Source organism: Durio zibethinus, chromosome 27, assembly GCF_047325235.1.
Source record: "Durio zibethinus cultivar Kanyao isolate XHJ-2024 chromosome 27, ASM4732523v1, whole genome shotgun sequence".
In the NCBI taxonomy this organism is placed as follows: Eukaryota; Viridiplantae; Streptophyta; class Magnoliopsida; order Malvales; family Malvaceae; genus Durio; species Durio zibethinus.
Window position 1 is genome coordinate 11,364,273 of NC_143188.1, and position 21,300 is coordinate 11,385,572.

Below are 21,300 nucleotides of genomic sequence, written 5' to 3' on the forward strand. Positions count from 1 at the left end.
CACCTTGGGAGGCGCCTTTTGTAGGATAAAACCGTGAGGCCAGAGGAGGCCAGAGTGGATAATACCTCACAAGGGTGTGAACCGTGGCAGGAAGGCTGATCTGGGATGCTGAAAGGGTGAATGCCCGGGTCTTGAAGCCGTGCGGGTTCGAAGCTTGAGTCTCGACCCGTGACAAGTGGTATCAGAGCCAGTCCTAAACCATTCGATCCACGTCAAGCACCTCGAGGGAGGTAGGCAGGGTGGCCAGCCTCCGTGACGAGGGCGTCACGAGGTTGGGTGCGGGAGAATGTCACGGACCTAAGGGGGAGTCCTGAATCCCACATCGAACATAATAGGAGGGTCACTGGGGTATAAAAGGGTTCACATCATTTCCGCCTTGGGAGGCGCCTTTTGTAAGATAAAATCATGACGCCAGGGGAGGTCAGAGCAGACAATACCTTACAAGGGTGTGAACTGTGGTAGGAAGGCTGATCTGGGACGCCGAAAGGGTGAATGCCCGGGTCTCGAAGCCGCGCGAGTTCGGAGCTTGAGTCTCGACCCGTGACACTAGCACTAACAGGCAAACGTTACGACTCACATGGTTATGAAATATTTCTCCGTTTTAGTTTGTTGAATTTTACGATATTATCTTATAAAAATATCAATGAATATAATATATGAATAATATTGAAATAACCAATGGAATTCCAACCCACAATGAATGTAAGCTTTACACTGTGTTGCAAAAGTCAAAAACCCCACTCACCTCCCAAAAACATTAATAAGGTATGGAAATTTGATAACCCAAATTAAACGTAGTTTAACATGAGGCTGAGAGTGTCAATAACTTTTCCTTTCTTTTTTTCGGCTTATTGCAACTCTTCTAGCAATATAATTTTTGCCCAAAGAAATCTATAAAGAAGAAAACAAAATATTCGGTTATCAAAATAAAATAGGAAATGCTTTATTTTTTAACTTGCTATTTGTCTCTAAATTATTGGGATATACTAAATTTACAATTATGTAAAAATACATTACTTATTACATTGAAAAAACATTAAATGTGAGATCTATTCAAATTTTTTTATATATCTTATAAAATTTTGAATTATAATTGATTAATTATAATGTAATTATTATAAGTGATGTTTTTATATAAAAAAATGCAATTCTACCAATGATACATATTAAATGTGGGTTGACACGATAAATAATTAAAAAATTTAACGTGCAAATTATGTATATATTTCTTTATATATCAACTTGTATATTTAAGTATTGAATCTCTAATAATCTAATTAACTCTAAAAAGGGCAAGGTTTCAAATTTAATTAAAAATTGGGCTACAGATTGTAGCAATGGGCATTGGCCAAATTCATCAAAATGGTCTAGAAAAAGATTGAATTATCTGCTATTATTCTTCTCTCTTTTTGTTTAGCACCGCCGGAAGATATTGTTGTTACATCTGAGCAGCCTGATTGAGTGGCCAGTGAGTCGTAGGATCAATACCTTTGTACAGTAGCTTTCTTCTTAGATGTGTGTTCCAGTAACTCTCTATCTGATAATCTCTCAGCTATAAATGACCACCTATGTATAAAGGAATGCCCAAAAAACACCATAAAAAACCAATAAATATTTTCAAAGTATAAATATCCCGTTAGTCTGTTACCAACAAGGTTATGCAGGTTGATAATGACCTCATCTTCCTTAGTCAAATCTCAAACCTTCTATTTCCATGTTGTTGACTTCCTCCCTAATTCTTCATTCCCTTGTTCTTCATTATTAGATTTAGAAGCCGTGTACTATCTCCAAATGATGTTCAAGAGCTGGACTGTCCATGTTTAAACTAGAAACTTGAAATGATCATTGTTAGGATTGAAAACTGAGTTTAGAAAATTGAAGATAAAAAAAAGAGGATAGCCATTAAATTAAATTAAGCAATACAACAAACATGTGTTTTAAATTACATTAAAAAATTTAACCATGTAAATTAAACATAATGTCCCGTTAAAATGCCAACCCTTAAGCAAGAGTTAATAACCTTGGCTCCCTCCCGAACCTATACTTCCAAGGTATAGATCAAGAAACGTCCGATGTCGAAAGTGAGCCATGTCATCTTGAGTGAAAGGAAAATAATTGCCGTGTGTGAGACAGTCTGCATATTTCATCACAAAGAGTGCACAATCCACAGAGCTGCAAAGATTGGAAGTTTATGTAATTAACAATGGGTGATGAACCTTTATAAACCATAAAATGAAAACCAAAGCTTCATTTTCATTATTTTTCTCAAATTAGAAGAAAATATTTGCTTACTTCTTTTGCATAGGAATATCTTTTGGGACATCAAATGACCAATCCTTAAGATCATGTCCCAATGACGGCAATAGAAACTCTGAAAACCACCGTAGGATTACATGCTTCTCTGGAACATTGGACATTCGTGAATTTTCGTTTGAATCCAACCATAGCAATTTTTTATCATCAATGTCAGCATAAAAAAGAATCCAATGTTCATGTAAACACATTGGCAAAAACAACTGCATTGACAGACAAAATGAAAACGTTACCATTCAACTTACTAGATTATGTTATAATATTGCATTAGAAATTAGAAAGACTAAGCCTATAGAGAAAAAGATTACCTTGCTCACACCTTTTAAGTCCTCTCGTTTAACCCAACTTAACACTTTAGATTCAGCATATAATCCGTTAATCAAGAAAGTCTGAATTCATCATATATGGTTGAAAAGTTATTCTCATGCCAACTAATGTGTAAATGTAACTTAATTATGATTTTGAATAAATTAAGATACTTACAGCAGTAGAAGAATCGAACGAATGGTGCTTCAGGTACCTATGTGGAAATTTCTCGTACCTTCTTCTAAGCAAAACGAAAAACTGATTCACAACCTTCAAATATGGGCAGGACAGATGCAATAAAAGCATTAATTCAAGTAGTCTTTTAAGAAAAAAATGAAAAAGAAACACTATTTTTGGAAAGACACTTACGGTATCCTCAATATAGTATTTTTGTGCATTCTTTGAATCAACATCATTTGGAGGAATCATAAGCAAAGGTACTAATGCCCTACCTGCTATCTTATCTTGTCCAACAGATTCTCTTTAAAACAAATGCAACAAATTTCATTATTATTACAATGATTATGACCCTTTAATTAGGCCAAATGATCATGACTGAGACCGAGATGATGTATCATACATACCCCCTTATTACATGACTTTGCCCTTCACTCAAATGTATTAATTCTTCAACGGTGAAAGGAGATACCAAAGATGCCCGAATATCCTACAAAAGTCCAAACAATAAAATGTAAGTTTTTTCTTTTTAATGATAGGAAACCCTTTAATAATAATAAAATGTAAGTTTTTCTTTTTAATGATAGAAAACCCTTTAATAATAAATCAATTCAGAAATATGAAATGTCAGAAATATAGTACTAGCCTAAGATTTTAGGTCGGGTTTTCCTCATATATGTTTACAAAATATGAAGGGAATTATTGAGTGTAACCTTTTCTGTCCATGTCATTGCCCCCTTCTCGAAATCTTCGTTCCCTGCTACTTCATTATCAGATTTAGAACAAAAGAGTTCTATCTTCGAATGATGTGCAAGAGTTGGACGGTCCTCCAATTTCACAATAGGGCAACCTATATTTCCTGATCTCTTATTAGGTTCCATGTTGTAGGAAGCTTTGGATTTTTCTCCACTGCTAGTTTTCCCATAATTCCAATTTTTGCAACTTTTCACCGCCTGAGTCTCTTTCTCCTCCATCTTCCTTTTAGCCTATCAAATGAAAATGCATAAACGAAACTCAGTTTTCTAGAATTCAAGGTTATAATGTAGCAAAACACATTCAATTGATCAATTATATCATATGTGCATACCTTGCTCTGCATTGCTGCAAGATTTGCTCTGTCATCTGTGACAATTAAGTGAAATTAGTCGAAACCACTATCATATAAAAGTCAACGAGAATGTCATGTTGCAATGATGCAGACTACAAGTTCATCAAGATAGCACAACTATAGCAGTTGAGTGAGTTAGAAGCTTCATCTTGCCTAATTTACTCAAAGTTTTAATACCTCTTGTAAGAGTTATCTTAAGGTATCAATAGATAGCTTGGTTTCATGTTAACTACAACTACAAAGTTTTGATCCACATCTATAAAGGGGTTTTTTCAATAATAGAACTTAATTAATTCCATATTTACTTATTTATTATTTATTTTCTTTAGGAGATAAGATGATAATAAAAACTTAATTCAATATTACTTACTTTCTTCAGGAGATTCTAACCAATCCCAGCCGCATATCATTGCCTCTATGATCTGAGGGTCTAATCCACTGAATATTGGATTATCCATCATAACTTTTTCATGGAAAGTAGAACCTGATATAATAGATGACATAGGTATTGCTAAGATATCACGAACCATCCTCGCAAGAATAGGAAAGCTTGAAGCTTGTTCACACCACCAACCAAGTATGTCAAGATCTAGATTGGAAGAAATAGTTATAGGTTGGCGAAGATACTTATCAAGTTCTGATATTGATGAAGCTTCAGTATTCCTTTTGGAATTGTACCACCTATGGAAAGATTCCTTTGTATTTTCTTCAGCGTTCAACAATGTCGAGGAATTATTATCATCGGAGAACAATGCCTCATTAGACATACTTCTTGCATATTCATCGAAAATATCAGTGAGAGTATCACGAATTATTCTTAAGTGAATCTTGGCATCACCATTGCCATAGATTGCCTTGTAGGAGAACTCCAAAACATCAAATCTAAACTGTGGGTCAAGAACAGCTGCAATTGCCAAAACCAAGCTGCATGTCCTACAATTGTTATCAAATTTCACATTCATCAATGGGTATCCTCTTCTATCCTGTTGACTTAGTTTGTTGTAGATACCAAAAATGTCCCACAAACATGCATTTGAAGTTTTAATGGCACCATCAATAGAATTTTCAATATTCTTCTCACCTGAGTTATCCTTACCAAGGAGACCAAAAATACATTCATCACTACTGATGAAAAATGTGCTTGGAGGATGTGAAGCTACAAAACACTGCCAGCTCTTTCTTATTTCTTCAGCTATCTTGAAACATGATGAGGAATTATGTATGGTTAAGGAACAAACTTTCTTGTCAAAATTCCATTCCACAAGGAACTTTTTGAAATTTTCAAAGAAAGTCATTTTCTCAAATTGATTCCCTAAACATTTTAAAGCAAGAATTTTCTTCTTCAATTCCCAATTGTCATCAATAAATTGTACAATATAACAACAATACACAGTCTTTTCAGGATCATGTGCCCACAAACTAATTGTCAAATTAACGCGACAGCAGAGCTTATCAAAATATTGAAGAAGTTTATGTTTTTCCTCTTGATAGACACGAATTATGTCAGATGATAGAGCTTCTTGTGATGGAAGTTTGAACATAGGTTGCAATTTTTTCAAAAGAATGATGAAAAATTCATGCTCAACTATATTCAATGGGTACTGATGCTTAATAATCATTCTTGCAACATCCATGCTACTTCCATCTTGCTCAAATGAAGAATTACCTTCACTTGCATTTTCACTTTTTAAATCACCTCTCCCAACTTTGGTTGCTCTTTTTTTACATCTTGTCAAGTGATTTCTTAGGTGGGTAGTTCCTTTCTTGCTTGAACCATCAAACTTTCTATCACAATGTACACATGTAGCAAGTTCTTTCCCATCCCCATCTTTTCTCTTGATAAATTCTTCCCAAACATCAGATGTTGACTTTCTTGGTTTAGTACTTGAGTTTAGTAAGTTATTTACATTTGCTTTTACTATCTCATTCTCATTTTTTGGAAGTGGTCCAAATGAAGTTTGTTTTCCATTTCCCTAACATTAGCACAAATCCATAGAAAAAAAATTATTTACAATCAGTCATTTTTAAATAGTTAGCTTTTCATGTTTTAAAACAATTAGATTGACTTGTAGTTAAAAAAATGAATAACTAAACTGTAAAAATATTAATTAGTGCAACATTTCTATGGAAAAATTAAGAACAGTTAATAAAATTGTAACCTTGAATAAAGTGATAAAGGAACAACAGATTACCTGTTCAAGAGGCACTCCCCCTGTTCCAGCTGGCGGTAAAGCATGCATAGGTAGCGGTGGGTGGAAATTTGGAATCACTCCCATCTAAAAGCAAATGTTATTATCATTAGACACGTGAATGCTAATATATGAATGACCTTAGAATAATATAAGTATTAGATATTGTAAATACAATTAAGATTGAATGGTACCAGCTCATTAAGCCCTTGTATTTCCATTACATGATCATCCCTTGTGTTTGAGTCTAGAAAATCATAGGTAGATGAAGCTAGTAGAGGGTTTCTCATATGCACTGTCACCTGCGGAATATTCGAAATGGCTTCTTCCTGGAACCCAACTTCAGTTCCCCGAACCCTTACTATAACAAACTTTTTCTTCATATTTTTCATGTCATTGAAGATACGAAGTGCCAAGGATTTTGCTTTTTCAAGTTTTGCCTCAATAGGCAAAAAAAATTCTACTACATAATAAGCATCAGTGGTATAACGGTTCTGTAAACAGATTGCTACAGCAGCTTGACCCTTACAATGAATGCTTCCAATATCAATAATTAGATGGTCAGATTTAATAAGCATAGTAACATGTGGTTCAAAATGGAAGTGCTCACTTGATTGAAGTGCTTTCCCAGCAATAGTTTGCCCTTCTTGAAGTCGGTTTTTTCCACATGCTTCAATAACATATAGAGGCAACCTACGATTGGCATAACAAAAAGTACTTTGGATGAATAGAGTACGTTTCTTGTATGGAATTTCATTGACATCAGCCTCACAAGTCCATGTTAAAGCCAACTGAAGCGCATGTTCTGAGCATATCTCTTCTAACATGTTATATATCTCAATCAAAGCAGCTAATTGATTTAATTTGAAGCCCTGTGTTAATATAGATAATAATGAATTATAACAACAAAAAAAAAACACATTTGCAGAAAAAAAAAACCCAATACATCATTAAATTAACACTTTTATTAGGGACGAAAATAGATAAAGTACCCGTTAATTTTAAGGTATACATATCTAAATCCAATTATCAAATACAATATTCATATTGAAACCATTTAGTAATATCCTATAAAATCTGATTCCATTTATTTAGTTAAAAATATACTGGTATCTATTACAAAAACCTAATTAAATCCGAATTTAATAATAAAATAAAATTCAATTATTTTATATGTTTTATTAATAAAATTAAATTAATAAATTTAAATATATATTTTATATTTAGACAATTTAAAAATTTTACTAAATGATTTGTAAATATTAAAAAATTCATTATTTATAATTGGATTCGATAACGGATACCCTAAGCTTACTACATGTATCCTACTCAAACCCTTAAACAAAATACTCTAATCTTCCTTAATCAAATCCATTAGCATCAGATATCTATTTATACCCTATTCATTGTCATCTTTAAGTTTTTGGTCATTTTGTATGCAACTTCTAAGAGTGTATATTGATAATAGTGCAAATTCAAATTGGACCTTTTTGATAAAGTCTTCCCTTTTTCATTTTAATACCATGGAACTTAATGCCTGTAACTACAAGACTTGAAGTTTAATAATTTTACCTAAATTTTTAGTCCCAACAATATGTACTTTAATATTCAGGCGGCCCCTATTATGCTCTTATAAAATTTTATGCTTTCTTTGGTATTTAAAAAACTATTATTTCAAAAAAAAAGTACAAGAAAACTTTTGGCATGCTTTCAAGCAACCAATAAATATACATTATAAGTTTTGACATTGTAATTTTAATTTGATTAAAAATTAATCAAAAGTTAATAGTAAAAATTATTATTTTCAAGATTGTTCTTTTGTTTTCTTACAAAATATTTTTTTCACCGTTAAATTTTGATATTTTTTATCAAATTAAAAGCATAATGTTATAATTGCACTTATCCAAAAATGAATGATAAATTTGATTCTTTTAGCCAAGATAAAATGGTATATATTTGGACCTTAACTCATTAAAAAATATACAAACCATTGATAACTTTCTAAAGTTAAAATCAAAGTAAAAAGGAACAAAAAAAGGTTAATATGTAATTTACTCTCTTGAATTATATTAATTTTAAATTTTGATATTTAAAAATAAAATTCACAATTTCATATCTTAATTTTGTTTTCATCAAATATTTTATGCTATTGACCAATGTTATTAATCAAAAAGATGATGTGGCAGATATAATTGACCAATGAAAGTGCATAATATGTTATGATCTTATTTGTTATTTTATTGCTATATTAGCATGTTATTAATAGAGTTAGTGTTTAAGGAAAAAAATGGTATGACAATGAAAAGTTGAGACACTAAATCACAAATTTTTTTATAGGTATTAAAGAATGAAAAATAATATAACTTAAGGATCAAATTACATATTAGTTCAAGTAAAAATTTTAGTTTTGTATTGTTTAGGAGACTTGAAAAAGACAACTAAAAGAGAAAAAAGTTAATACCTCTAGAAAAGGCTGTAAAGGTTGTACTTTATCTTCTAATTGAGGACTTGGATTGAAACCTATAACAAAATTGATAAAAATTTTATCATTAATGAATATAATCATAAGTCTAAACAACAATAAATTAAGAAAAGCATGATGACATATGTAGATTCTTTATCATAAAATTAAGGGTCAACGATCCAATTTACCATTTTTTTAGTTTATTGATCAAATTTTATCAATCAATCATCTTTAAACTGATTGATAAATTTTTGACCCAACACTTTTAATTTAAACCCAAATTAGTCAAAATATATACCAATAGAATATTTCATTAACATACTAGAGAAAGAATGAAATATTTTTTAGTTTTTTCAAATTTAAAAAAGTTAAAAAAAAAAATAAAACAAAACTAGAGAGAAAATTGGAAAAGCAAAAGAGAGAAAGAATAATGAAAGTATGAAAATGGAAGGGAAAATTGCATAGTCTTGTTATCAAGCATTAATCTAGAGCTGATCAACAAAAATTTGGATATATGAAAGGGCAATGATGAAATTAAGAAAGAAGTAGCCAGATTGTAAAGAGAGAGAAAGTGGGGGAAGAGAGAATTTATCGATCTAGATAGATCTAGTAATCTAAAACACCACTCAGTGACATAACACAAATACAATATGAAAAGAGATACAAATGTGACATGATTTAAAATTTTATCAATAACTATATATGAGTTTAATAAGAACAAAAAAAATGTATTTTATATTTTCATATCCGCACGAATTATGATATGTAATTTTTATATAAAATATTATACAAATACATAAATTTCAATATTTTAGACGATATGGGTATACAAATCATAAAGTCTAGATCTAGTATGGAGATATGGAAATGAGAAGAGAGAAATGGTTTGGTTATCGATGGTGATTTGCCTTCATTATGCATAGAAAGTGATGTAAATAGTTTAAGCTAAGGAGTGTTTGATTTGCAAATTTTTAGATATTGGGAAGGTAAATGATTCTGACAAAAAGTGATAGTTAAAAGAAATAGGTGATTATTGTGTTTTGTTGATTTTAGAAAATGTAAAAATTTTATGTAATTCACATAAGCTAAGATTACCTAATAAATTCTTTTATTATATTGTCCTTAATGACACAAATATAACACGTGACATTTGTATAATCATTTATTTAATATTTTTATAATATATTTATTTAACACATGAATAACTGATAGAAATAATAATGCAGAAAGCACTAATCTCAAACATAAATATGACATGATTAAAGAAACTATAATCATCACAATATACTTCTCAAGATTAATCAATAATCATGTATCATAATACATGTATTTCTCAAAACAAAATACTAAAGCAAAATGCATAATTTTAAAACTTAGTCATGCAGTAAATCATATTAATGAACTATGATCACAAATATATTTAACAATATAATTCATCTTGTCCTTTTTTATTTCGAGATTTATAAAACATTAAATGTATGCATATTTCCACCAAGCAACTATGAAATATTTTAAAATATTTTTTAGAACATTTATCAACTAAAGTCATAATTAATGACTAATAAGAGAAAATCACTTATAAATTTATATAATAAATTCACTTAGCAATATATCACATATTTTATGCTATCAAATATAATTTTTAAATTAATGAACATGTATTATGCTAATCATCATAACTATGCATAACCAATTTATTGATCTTCAAACAATGTAATTTTACTATTTATCAAACACTTTACACTATCAATTATCAATGAATGCATTAATCATAAACAATATGTCACATTATCAATTTATAGCATACTTTAATGACATCATTATTAAGTATATTTCATCAATAAATTTTTAATATCTTTGTTTTCAATGAAGTGTATAATCAATGTCAATGTTTTTTATGTTCATTCTCACACCGATTCATCTAATAGTGATTTCTCTTGTCAGGTTGTTTTTTCAACCTTTCCTTTCATTTTACTTGTACATGATCCTTTGATCAAATACCAAGTCATAGTAAAATGAAAATAAATCAAGCAATGACTCTTCAAAATATATTCATCTTTTGGATAAACTTCAATCAAATATATCTAAATACAATTGCGCAATCAATCAATCATCTCAATATAATCATTATGCTAAAGTCACATAGCAAATTTTTATCATATTTAAAACATTATAAGAATATATAAAATGTCCGCAAGTAAATTTTAATACCTCTAATTATTAGCAAACATATTTAGAGTTTTATTCAAAGAAAAATAAACACTGTCTTTGACTTTGGTATTTTTTATCAAGAGATATATCACTTTAGTTTTTTTGTCAACTATTTTGTATTGAGTTCATATTTTTTTGAAACTCAATAGTTGCCACTGACAACTCCTTAAAAATGAAAGAATACCTTTTGATAACCTTTCAACATTGTACAAATGTTCAGTCCAAAAATTAAAATGTTACTCTAAGACAATAAATTGTTGTGATTAGGCAACTTGTGGCTTTTTTGTATTTTATTTCCAAAACTTAGTTCTTACAATAAATGTTCTAAGTAATCAATTTTCATAGTTGATTACTTCTTTTGAAAATATCTCATGAGTAATATTTTGGTCATGAATCTCTTTCTTTCACTTTCCTTGATCATATACCAACATATAAACCAACACTCAAATCAATCAATGACTACTATAAAAAAAAAATCAATCAATGACAATCAACTATATTCTCTTTGAAAACCTTAAGCCCATGATCTTAAACGAAAATGTTTAAGCCATTAATCATGCAATTAAACATATCACCATATAAATTAATTGTAATAAGTAAATTATTAACCTTAATGTATAGGAACATTAAACTCTTTAGGACACTTACGGCTTGCTTTTTTATTTTTGAACCATACTTACTCTTGTTGAATTCAAGATTTGTTGAACAAATCCGAATAAAATGATTCTATGTCATAGTCAAAATAAAACATGGGGGAAAACCAATTTTAGTCTTCCAAAATCACTTCCACTATAAGCTAGAGAGTTATTGAAAAAATAATTTTATGATTTTTGGTTCAACACCAAGAACTTTCTTAACAGCCTTCCATAAAATATTCTCCATTTCATGATCATGAACTTGAACATAATGTTGCCATTGAAGAAGATTTATTATACTTAAATTGTTGTATAATGGGTATAGTTATAGCAACATAATAAATAAAGTATGCAAAAAATACATAATTAGAGAAGAAAAAATTTATATTTGGGCAAGACACTTCCAAGAAATTTTCTTAAGGATAATAGTCTCCCTACTGCAATGCAAATGATTCTTGGAGATGTTATACCCAGGATAAAATGCCTAAACTTGAGAAAGAAAATGATTGCACTTCATGTTTTTCTTGAACTCATGTGAACCATGAACCAAAAAAAAAAAAAAAAGAGCATAGGAAGATAAGACTATTTTTTATCTTTAAGAATGAAAAGATGTAAGGTTGTTAAAATTGTGTTTAAAGAAATATTTATAGACCTCATAAGGTGTTTCAAACCACCTTCCACGTAAAAGCATCATTCAAATGAATTGATGCAACTTTTGGAATGAAAGAATTCCAACATATTTATATTTTAATCTTCAAGTGTGGATATTTGAATGTTTGCTTTCCAAAATGTGGGTATTCATATACCCAACCAGGGTATTCGAATGCCTCTCTTTAACTTTCAAATTTTGTCATTCTAAAACATAGCATTCAATTTCCCCTTACTTATTTCATTCTAAACATTATTTTATACTTTTAAAATACAATTTTATCAACAAATGCATTCTACATGCTTTAGAAAAGAATCATTTTTACTTAAAAACATTGTTCTTTGGTAATATATAAAACAAAAACAAGAAAAAAAAAAGAAAAAAGTCAACTTCATACCAACCAAATCAATGATCTTTTTATATTATTAAAATAAATATTTCTTGAACTATTTTTTTGTTAATGTTTGATTGATTTAAATTATGTAGATTACACTCGTTCATAAATTCATGATAAATTTTGATGACAGATTAAATAGTGATAAATTTGATCTTTAATCATTAATTTAAATTTCATTATATTGAAGCTTTGGGGTTTTTAGGTATATATTTTCTAGTTGATTTATTCAAAAAAATTTCACTAATCAAGGAATAATTTTAATTATGCTTTCTTCCTCTTATTCTTTTACCTGTCTTTTCTCTCTTGAATATTTTAAAAATCATATTGAAAATTTTTTAACACTTAATAGTCTTTTTAAATATTTTAAATTTATTTTTCATGAATTTTTATCTTTTTCATATTAAAAACTTGGAACATTTATTTATAAAAAATAAAATTTCATATAAAATACATTAAAATTAAAGTTGTGGTTTTTTAATCTATTTTAAATCAAGGAGATACAATATAAGGTGGAGGGAGCATTATATTATCATATTATTAAATTAATGGAGAAGGATCAATAAATGAACTTCATAATTGCTTATAAAATTGGAGAAAATTAAAGTTATTAATTAGAAAAAAGTAATAGGCTATGTCGGGGTGAATTGTTTTTCAACAAAAATTTTCATTGTTTTTGGTATATATATGATTATTATTATAATGTAAAAATAATTAAAAATTAATTCATAAAATGAAATTTTATAAAAATATTTAGATCTAATATTTCATATATTGCAATTATGTTTTGTTGTTAGATTTTTGTGTTAGGTTATGAGCATTATATTTTTTATTAATTATTTAATCAAATTTATTATTTTTTAATTTATTGAAATTTATAAAGTTTCTTTTTTTTTTTTAAGTGAGAACGTCTAAAACAAAAGAAAAATAATAATAAAAGTATAAAATTATAAATTTTACTGAAATCATTTTGATTTTGATTTTGATTTTTTTTTTAATTTTAATTTTTTATTTTTATCTAGTTTATATTTCTATTGATTATTATTATTTTTTAAGATTTTAGTTTTTATTTTATTACAAATAATAAATAAAAATTATGTTTTAATTCTTTCCTTTGCTTCCCTTTTCTTTTTCCTTTCTTTTCTTGCATTTTTCCTTCTTTTTTTTTTTTTCTCTTCTTTTCTCCCCCTAAAGCATAAAGAATATGATATATAATTGATTCCTTTTAAAAAAATTAGCAAACTAAACTACCACAACTAAAAATTTTCCATTTAAATTGTGTATATTTCATCATCTTTTATACTCATTCCCTCTCAAAATAATTGTCCCTTATTGACTATTTTTTAATCAAAGTAACTTAACTTTGACCTTCATTTTTTAAAAATATTATATTAAATTAATAATATGTTTTGACAATTTTGAAATTAAAAGTTTACAAATCTTATTTTTAAAAGTTTTTTTATTTTATAATTTTATTAAAAATAATGATCAAAATTGATTTAATTTAAACAAAAAAGTTAATAAAGAATAATAATTTCAAGACAAAGGGAATAATAAATTTTAACAATTCATTAACATATAGAAAGCCCAACCTATTATTATGCAAAACATATTCATTTATCAAACTCGAGCCCATACAAAATACAACCCAAATTTTCCCAACCCAATTAAAGTCTACAATTATATCCTACAATAGTTAATCGCTAAATGTCAATAAATAAAATGTCAATTGAAAGTAATAAATGTAGATAATATAAGGGATTATTGATATTATCTATAGATAATTAGAGTTATTATTATTTTTTGAACAGATTTAGTGTTATTATTATTGATTATTGGTATCAACTATAGATAATTGTAACTTTCAAATATATATATATATAGACAATTATATTACGGGCTACAAAAACATGGATAGAGAGGAGTGTTAATTTTATCAATTGTATTTTTTTAAACATGTCGAGAATAATTAAAAAAAGAAAAATACCTTGGACAAAATTATTGCCGATTGGATTGAAGTGATGCTCCCCATCTTTGAGTTTCCATGTCGATATGAAATATATAGGGCGATTCTCCTGGATCCTAACCAAACACCCATTGTCCTCACGAAATAAATGACCGAGTGCAATATGCTTCAGGTTGAGTGGAAATGGAAAAAGGCCATTTGTTTCCAAGTGGGATCGCCACTGATCCAAAGTAAGGTGTCGCACAATTCTATCCCTACCTTCACATCCCACTATATTATGTATTTGTCGCCTTAAACAATTCTCTTCTTTATAGTTTAGAAATAGACGAAAAACATGGGAGTAATATTGAAAAGAGTCCTCAAAGCGTGTAATGAAATCGTAGTGATTATGGTTAGCGTCACGCTCTTGTATTATCACAATGTCCGGCTTTATATCCCTCAACTTTAACATCTCTCTCTCCATTTCTCCTGCCTCTCTCAGCAACGTACAGAGTTTAGAGAAATAGAAGACGACCACAGCCTCATCCTCTGTTCTTCTGAAATCCAACATAGACGCATCCACTTCTTCCAAACTATTAGCGTAAACCACTTCTAACTTCTCCAACCTTACTCCATATATCTTGGCCTGCACAGTGACATACTGCTGTTCTTCTTGGACATTTACAATTTTTTTCAGGGACCGTGGTAATATGACACTTACACGGACTGATAGGAGATTGGCTAGATACGGACTGATAGGACATCCATATAGATGTGGTATGCGGAAATCAATGAGGTGCACTCGCTTCTTTCCCATCACGGCTTTCTTGATGGCATCTTCTACAGGAATATACCAATACAGAAATTCTAATGGAGAACCCATCTGCAATTTGAAATTGCCAAAGTCAGGATGGAGCCCGTACGCTCGGCGAACTAGAGCTTCCGCAAAGTATTTCACAACGTTGCTTTGTTGTTCATTGGGATTGTAAACAGCAAGAGTCCAGATCTGCTCAAGCAGTGAATCGGCAAGTTTCAGATCCCCATCTTCAATAGCTCGAGCGCAGTCTAGTAGGACAGGAAAAGCAGAAGAGGCCATCACTGTAGGCAAATACTAGTAGAAACTTGGGGTTGAAGGATGTAGCTTCCGATAACTCGAGAATAAAAATAGAAGCTGAAATTACTTCAGCAAAAGCAATAGCGCGTCATACATTGTTGTGGTGGTCCCCAGTCCCCACACCTCACGCGGTGTTGAAGGGCCAATAATTAAAGCCAAACATTGAATCTCTCGCTCCATTGTGCCGGTTCATCGAAGTAACCTCCCCTCCTTAGAAATTGCTACAACTACAACTACTGCTATCTTTTTTTTTTTCATTGACTATAAATTTTCCAATCAAAATATGGGTCGCATTTTGTTTTGTTTCTATACAAAATTTCAATATAACGTTTACTGTCAGTGGAAATTTGAATTTTATGTTTCTACTTTCTCAATTCCACCGATTTTCGTTATTGGATTCTAATTTTAATGAATTTTTTTCTTGCATTTTTATTAAAAAAACGAAATGATTTAAAAATAATTGATAAAATTTTTTATCTTTAATTTGATGATGTGGTATTTTAATAATGATAGAAGATGCTAAGATGCATTAATTTCTTGTTTGCATCAAATATATTAATTTAACAAATTTATATTTTTAATTAAATAATAAAAATATTTGTTTGTACTTTTTAGTTAAAAATATAGTTGTAAATGTCTTTTTTTTTTTGAAATATGTGAATTTTCTTAACTCTGATTCATGAAGGATCAAAGAAAAGTTTAATTGCTTCAAATTTTGGTCCGATAAGCAATTCATCTTCTTTTTAACATGAGTTTGGATTGGTCAACCAAAACAGAGGAAAAATTATGCACTATCCAAAAAGTTGTTCTTGGGTTAAATATAAGAAAAAAGTCTTTTAATAAAAATTAAATAATTATCTGAATTCTGGTCATTTTATTGTATTTAATTGAATAATTAAATATTTATTTTCTTTAATTAAATTTTCGATTAAAAAATTGACGGTTAAGTAATTTTGTCTAATAAAGACACAATTAGTAAAAATAAATTAGAGGCTTAATTAATTATAATAAAATGATAATAACTTCAAAGATTATTTAATTTTAATTAAGAAACTTTTTTTATACTTACGTTTTGTTTTTTCTTTTTTCAATAGTCATAAGAGCCCTAAATTGTTATCCTTTTCAAGTCATGCCCACATTTGTATTCTATGAAAAATTAAAAACTACAAATTAAGTCCATCAGATCTTCGGAAATCTTGACTATAGCTTACGTTATTTTTCTTCTTTTCACATCAGTAAGATAGTCTATAAAGTTGTAAACTGATTTCATCCTATGTTAGTACTATTTTACTTGTTCCTAGTTTGGTTATCCGATTACATTTAATAATCTTTGTATTTTATTTTTTTATAAAAAAATATAATTTAAAAATAAAAAACTATAACTATTAAAATTTAAATTCCTTACTGAATCCTATCTTTTTAAAATAATTACATTAATTAATTAAATTAAACTTCATATTTTATTTTTAGATAATTTTGGAAACCAACCTGGAAGTATCCGACATCCATCATTATTTTTTTATTCTTAATTTTTTTTTCTTGTTCTAATTTTTTAATTTTTAATTCATCTGCTTATAAATAGCCAACCAAAACTCCAATTTTAGCGACGCCCTTCTCTTTTCCATTTAGTAGTATACTTCGATACATAACAAATTAAAATTAGTGGATATTAATCTACAGTAGCAATCATCCTTGCAGCAGTAACATTCATCTACAGCATCATTGCTTTCCCTCTCTACTAATTAATTTATTATTTTTTGCGATTCACAAGTAGTATCATATAGTAACAGCACCAAACCTTATTGTAACATGCCTGCCAATATAAGTTGGGGGACAGTTGAAAAAAAATAATTTATATAGTGATCTTTCAAAAGATATAACAGGTCTAGATTGTGTAGAAAAGGGTCTGAAAAAAATCAAGAAAACATATTTAAATTATATTGTTCGATTTATTATTTTTAATAAAAAATATTATTGATTTGAACAGATATTAACTTATGATCATGTCCCAATGACGGCAATGGAAACTCTAAAAACCACCATCGGATTACATGTTTCTCTGAATCATTGGACTTTCGAGAATTTTTTATTGAATCCAACCATAGCAATTTTTTATCGTCAATGTCAGCATAAAACAGAAGCCAATGTTTATTTAAACATATTGGCAGAAACAACTACATTGACAGACAAAGAAAAAATGTTACAATTCTTCTTACTAGATTATGTTATAATATCACATTAGAAACTAGAACGACTAATTATCCTATAGAAAAAAAAATTATCTTGCTCACGCCTTTTACATCCTCTTGCTTAACTCAACTTAACACTTCATCTTCAGTCTTTGATCTCTTAATCAAAAAATCCTGAATTCATCATAAATAGTTGAAAAGTTATTCTCATACCAGCTAACGCGTATATGTAACTCAATTAAGATTTTGAATAAATTTAGGTACTCACACAATACAAGAATCGAATGAATGGTGCTTTATGTACTTATGTGGGAATTTCTCATATCTTCTTTTAACCAAAACGAAAAACTGATTCACAACCTTCAAATATGGGCAAGGCAGATGCAATAAAGGCATTATTCAAGCAATTTTTTTAGAGATAAAAAAAAAAAAAAAAAACGAAAAAGAAGTTCTATTTTAAAAGGATACTTACGGTATCCTCGATATAGTAATTTGGTGCATTCTTAGAATCAACACCATGTGGAGGAATCCTAAGCAAAGGTGCTAACGCCCTAAGCGGTATCTTATCTTGTCCAACAGATTCTCTTTAAAACAAATACAACAAATTTCATTATCATTATGATGATTATGACCCCTTAATTAAGCCATATGATCATGACTGAGACTAAGATGATGTATCATACATACCCACTTATTGCACGAGTTTGCCGTTTCCTCAAATGTTCTCTTTCTTTATCCGTGAAAGGAAACCTCAAATATGCCTCAACATCCTACAAAAGTCAAAACAATTCTGAAAACCCTTAAATGATAAATCAATTCTGAAAATATCAAATCTTGTTAGGCATATATATGAGACGTTAGAAATATCGTACTAGCCGAAGCTTTTAGGTTGAGTTTTCCTCTTATGGGTTCACCACATATGAAGGGAATTATTGAGTGTAACCTTTTTTGTCCATGTTGTTGTCCCCTTTTTGCAACTTTTCACCGCATAAGTCTCTTTCTCCTCCATCTTCCTTTTAGCCTATCAAATGAAAATGCATAAAAGAAACTCAATTTTCCAGAATTCAAGGTTATAGTTTAGCAAAATACATTCAATTGATCAATTATACCATATGCACATACCGTGTTCTGCATTGGTGTAAGATTTACCCTGTCATCTGCGACAATAAGTTAATGAGAACGTCATGTTGCAATGATGCAGAATGCAAGTTCAACAAGATAGCACAACTATAGCTCTTGAGCGAGTTAGAAGCTTCATCTTACCTAATTTACTCAAAGTTTTAATACCTCTTGTAAGAGTGTATTGGTCTTACAAGTTTTCAGTTTAGGTAGAGTTATCTTAATGTATCAATATATAGCTTGGTTCCATGTTAACTACAACTCCAAAGTTTTGATCCATATCTATAAAGGGGTTTTTCAATAATGGAACTTAATTAATTCGATATTTATTTATTATTCATTTTCTTTAGGAGATAAGATGATAATAAAAACTTAATTCAATATTACTTACTTTCTTTAGGAGATTCTAACCAATCCCTGCCGCATATCATTGCCTCTATGATCTGAGGATCTAATCCCCTGAATATCGGATTGTCCATCATAACTTTTTCATGGAAAGTAGAACCTGATATAATAGATGATATAGGTATTGCTAAGATATCACGAACCATCCTCACAAGAATAGGAAAGCTTGAAGCTTGTTCACACCACCAACCAAGTATGTCAAACTCTGGATTGGAAGAAGTAGGTATACTTTGGCCAATATACTTATCAAGTTCTGACATCGATGAAGCTTCAGTATTCCTTTTGGAATTGTACCACCTATAGAAAGATTCCTTTGGATTTTCTTTAGCGTTCAACAATGTCGAGGAATTAGTATCATTGGAGAACAATGCCTCATTAGACATACTTCTTGCATATTCATCGAAAATATCAGTGAGAGTATCACGAATCATTCTTAAGTGAATCCCAACATCACCATCACCATAGATTACCTTGTAGGAGAACTCCAAAAATTAAATCTAAACTGCGGGTCAAGAACAACTACAATAGCCAAAACCAAGCTACTTGTCCTACAATTGTTATCAAATTTCACATTTATCAATAGGTATCCTCTTCCATCCTGTTGACTTAGTTTCTTGTAAATATAAAAAATGTCCCACAAACATGCATCTGAAGTATTAATGGAGCCATCAATAGATTTCCAACATTCTTCTCACCTAAGTTATCTTTACCAAGGAGACCAAAAATACAGTCATCACTACTGATGAAAAATGTGCATGAAGGATGTGAAGCTACAAAACACTGTCAACTCTTTCTTATTTCTTCAGCTATCTCCAAACAGGAAGAGCAAGTATGTATGGTCAAGGAACAAAGTTTTTTGTCAAAATTCCAATCCACAAGGAACTTTTTTAAATTTTCAAAGAAAGTACTTCTGTCAAATTGATTCCCTAAACTTTTTAAAGCAAGAATTTTCTTCTTCAATTCCCAATTGTCATCAATAAATTATACAACATAACAACAATACACAGTCTTTTCAAGATCATATGCCCACAAACTAATTATCAAATTAAAGCGGCAGGAGAGCTTATCAAAATATTAAAAGAGTTTATGTTTTTCCTCTTGGTAGACACAAATTATGTCAGATGATAGAGCTTCTTGTGATTGAAGTTTGAACATTGGTTGCAAGTTTTTCAAAGAATTGATAAAAAATTCATCCTCAACTATTTTCAATGGGAACCAATTCTTAATAATCGTTCTTGCAACATCCATGCTACTCCTATCTTGATCAAATGAAGAAATACCTCCACTAGCACTTTCATTTTTTAATTCACCTCTACTAACTTTGGTTGCTCTTTTTTTACATATTATCAAGTGATCTCTTAGGTGGCTAGTTCCACTTGAGCTTGAACCAGTTAACTTTTTACCGCAATGTACACATATAGCAACTTCATTTCCATCTCCATCTTTCTCTTTTCTCATTTCTTTCCAAAGAGCAGATTTCAACTTTCTTTTGGCACTTGGGATCTGTAAGTTATTTACATCTACTTTTACTGTCTCATTCTCAGTATTTGCAAGTGGTTCAAAAGAAGTTTGTTTCCCCCTTCCCTAACATAATAAGTAACAAAGTGCACAAATCCATAGTTAGAAAAAAAAAATTATTTATAGTCAGTGTCATTTTTAAACAGTGGGCTTTTCATGTTTTAGAACAATTAGATTGATTTGTAGGTAAAAAAGTGAATAACTAAAGTGTAAAAAAGTTAATTAATACAACATTTTTATGAGAAATTAGGAGCAATTAATATAATTGTAACCTTGAATATAGTGATAAAGGAACAATAGATTACCCATTCATGAGGCCCTGATGTTTCCAATACTACTCCACCTGTTCCAGCTGTTGTTGAAGCATGCATAGGTAATGGTGGGTGGAAATTTGGAATTACTCCCCGCTAAAAGCAAATATTATTATCATTAGACCCTAGGCCTAGAATAATATAAGTATCAGATCATGTTAATACAATTAAGATTGGTACCTGCTCATTAAGCCCTTGTTTTACCATTACATGACCATCCCTTGTGTTTGAGTACATAAAATCATTGGTAGAC

At 29.6% G+C, this 21,300-nt stretch overlaps 2 protein-coding genes across 3 annotated transcripts in view; both read right to left on the bottom strand.

Annotated features, from left to right (window-relative positions):
* Window positions 1-1,190: 1,190 nt before the first annotated feature.
* On the bottom strand, window positions 1,191-15,785 carry LOC149510923 (uncharacterized). 2 transcript variants are annotated; one of them, XM_089756302.1, is made up of 15 exons: window positions 14,434-15,785; window positions 8,555-8,613; window positions 6,288-6,965; window positions 6,097-6,180; window positions 4,275-5,877; window positions 3,884-3,918; window positions 3,510-3,782; window positions 3,204-3,286; window positions 2,989-3,100; window positions 2,797-2,889; window positions 2,622-2,702; window positions 2,293-2,516; window positions 2,021-2,172; window positions 1,677-1,825; window positions 1,191-1,566 (listed from the first exon to the last, which is right to left on the bottom strand). In XM_089756302.1, the coding sequence occupies exons 1-14, from the start codon at window positions 15,485-15,487 to the stop codon at window positions 1,821-1,823; spliced, it is 4,536 nt and encodes a 1,511-aa protein (XP_089612428.1). In that variant the 5' UTR covers window positions 15,488-15,785; the 3' UTR covers window positions 1,191-1,566; window positions 1,677-1,820. The 2 variants fall into 2 exon arrangements, with proteins under 2 accessions (XP_089612428.1, XP_089612427.1); XM_089756301.1 differs by lacking the exons at window positions 1,191-1,566; window positions 1,677-1,825 and having other exon boundaries at window positions 1,876-2,172; window positions 14,434-15,782.
* Window positions 15,786-17,958: 2,173 nt separating this feature from the next.
* LOC149510924 (zinc finger BED domain-containing protein RICESLEEPER 2-like) overlaps window positions 17,959-21,300 on the bottom strand; it is a 71,314-nt gene continuing 67,972 nt past the window's right edge. Inside the window, exons 9-10 of the mRNA XM_089756332.1 lie at window positions 18,167-18,278; window positions 17,959-18,054 (exon numbers count right to left, since the gene is read on the bottom strand). Coding sequence (XP_089612458.1) covers window positions 17,959-18,054; window positions 18,167-18,278 — 208 coding nt within the window. The remainder of the gene's footprint in view (window positions 18,055-18,166; window positions 18,279-21,300) is intronic.

Excerpts from the sequence above, each read along its gene's own strand:
- LOC149510923 (XM_089756301.1), bottom strand. The coding sequence starts at position 15,487 with ATGGCCTCTTCTGCTTTTCCTGTCCTACTAGACTGCGCTCGAGCTATT. Across the intron at positions 8,614-14,433 it reads CGGCAATAATTTTGTCCAAG|GTTTCAATCCAAGTCCTCAA; the intron begins GTATTTTTCTTT and ends ATTTTGTTATAG. Across the intron at positions 2,517-2,621 it reads ACTTAAAAGGTGTGAGCAAG|TTGTTTTTGCCAATGTGTTT; the intron begins GTAATCTTTTTC and ends CTGTCAATGCAG.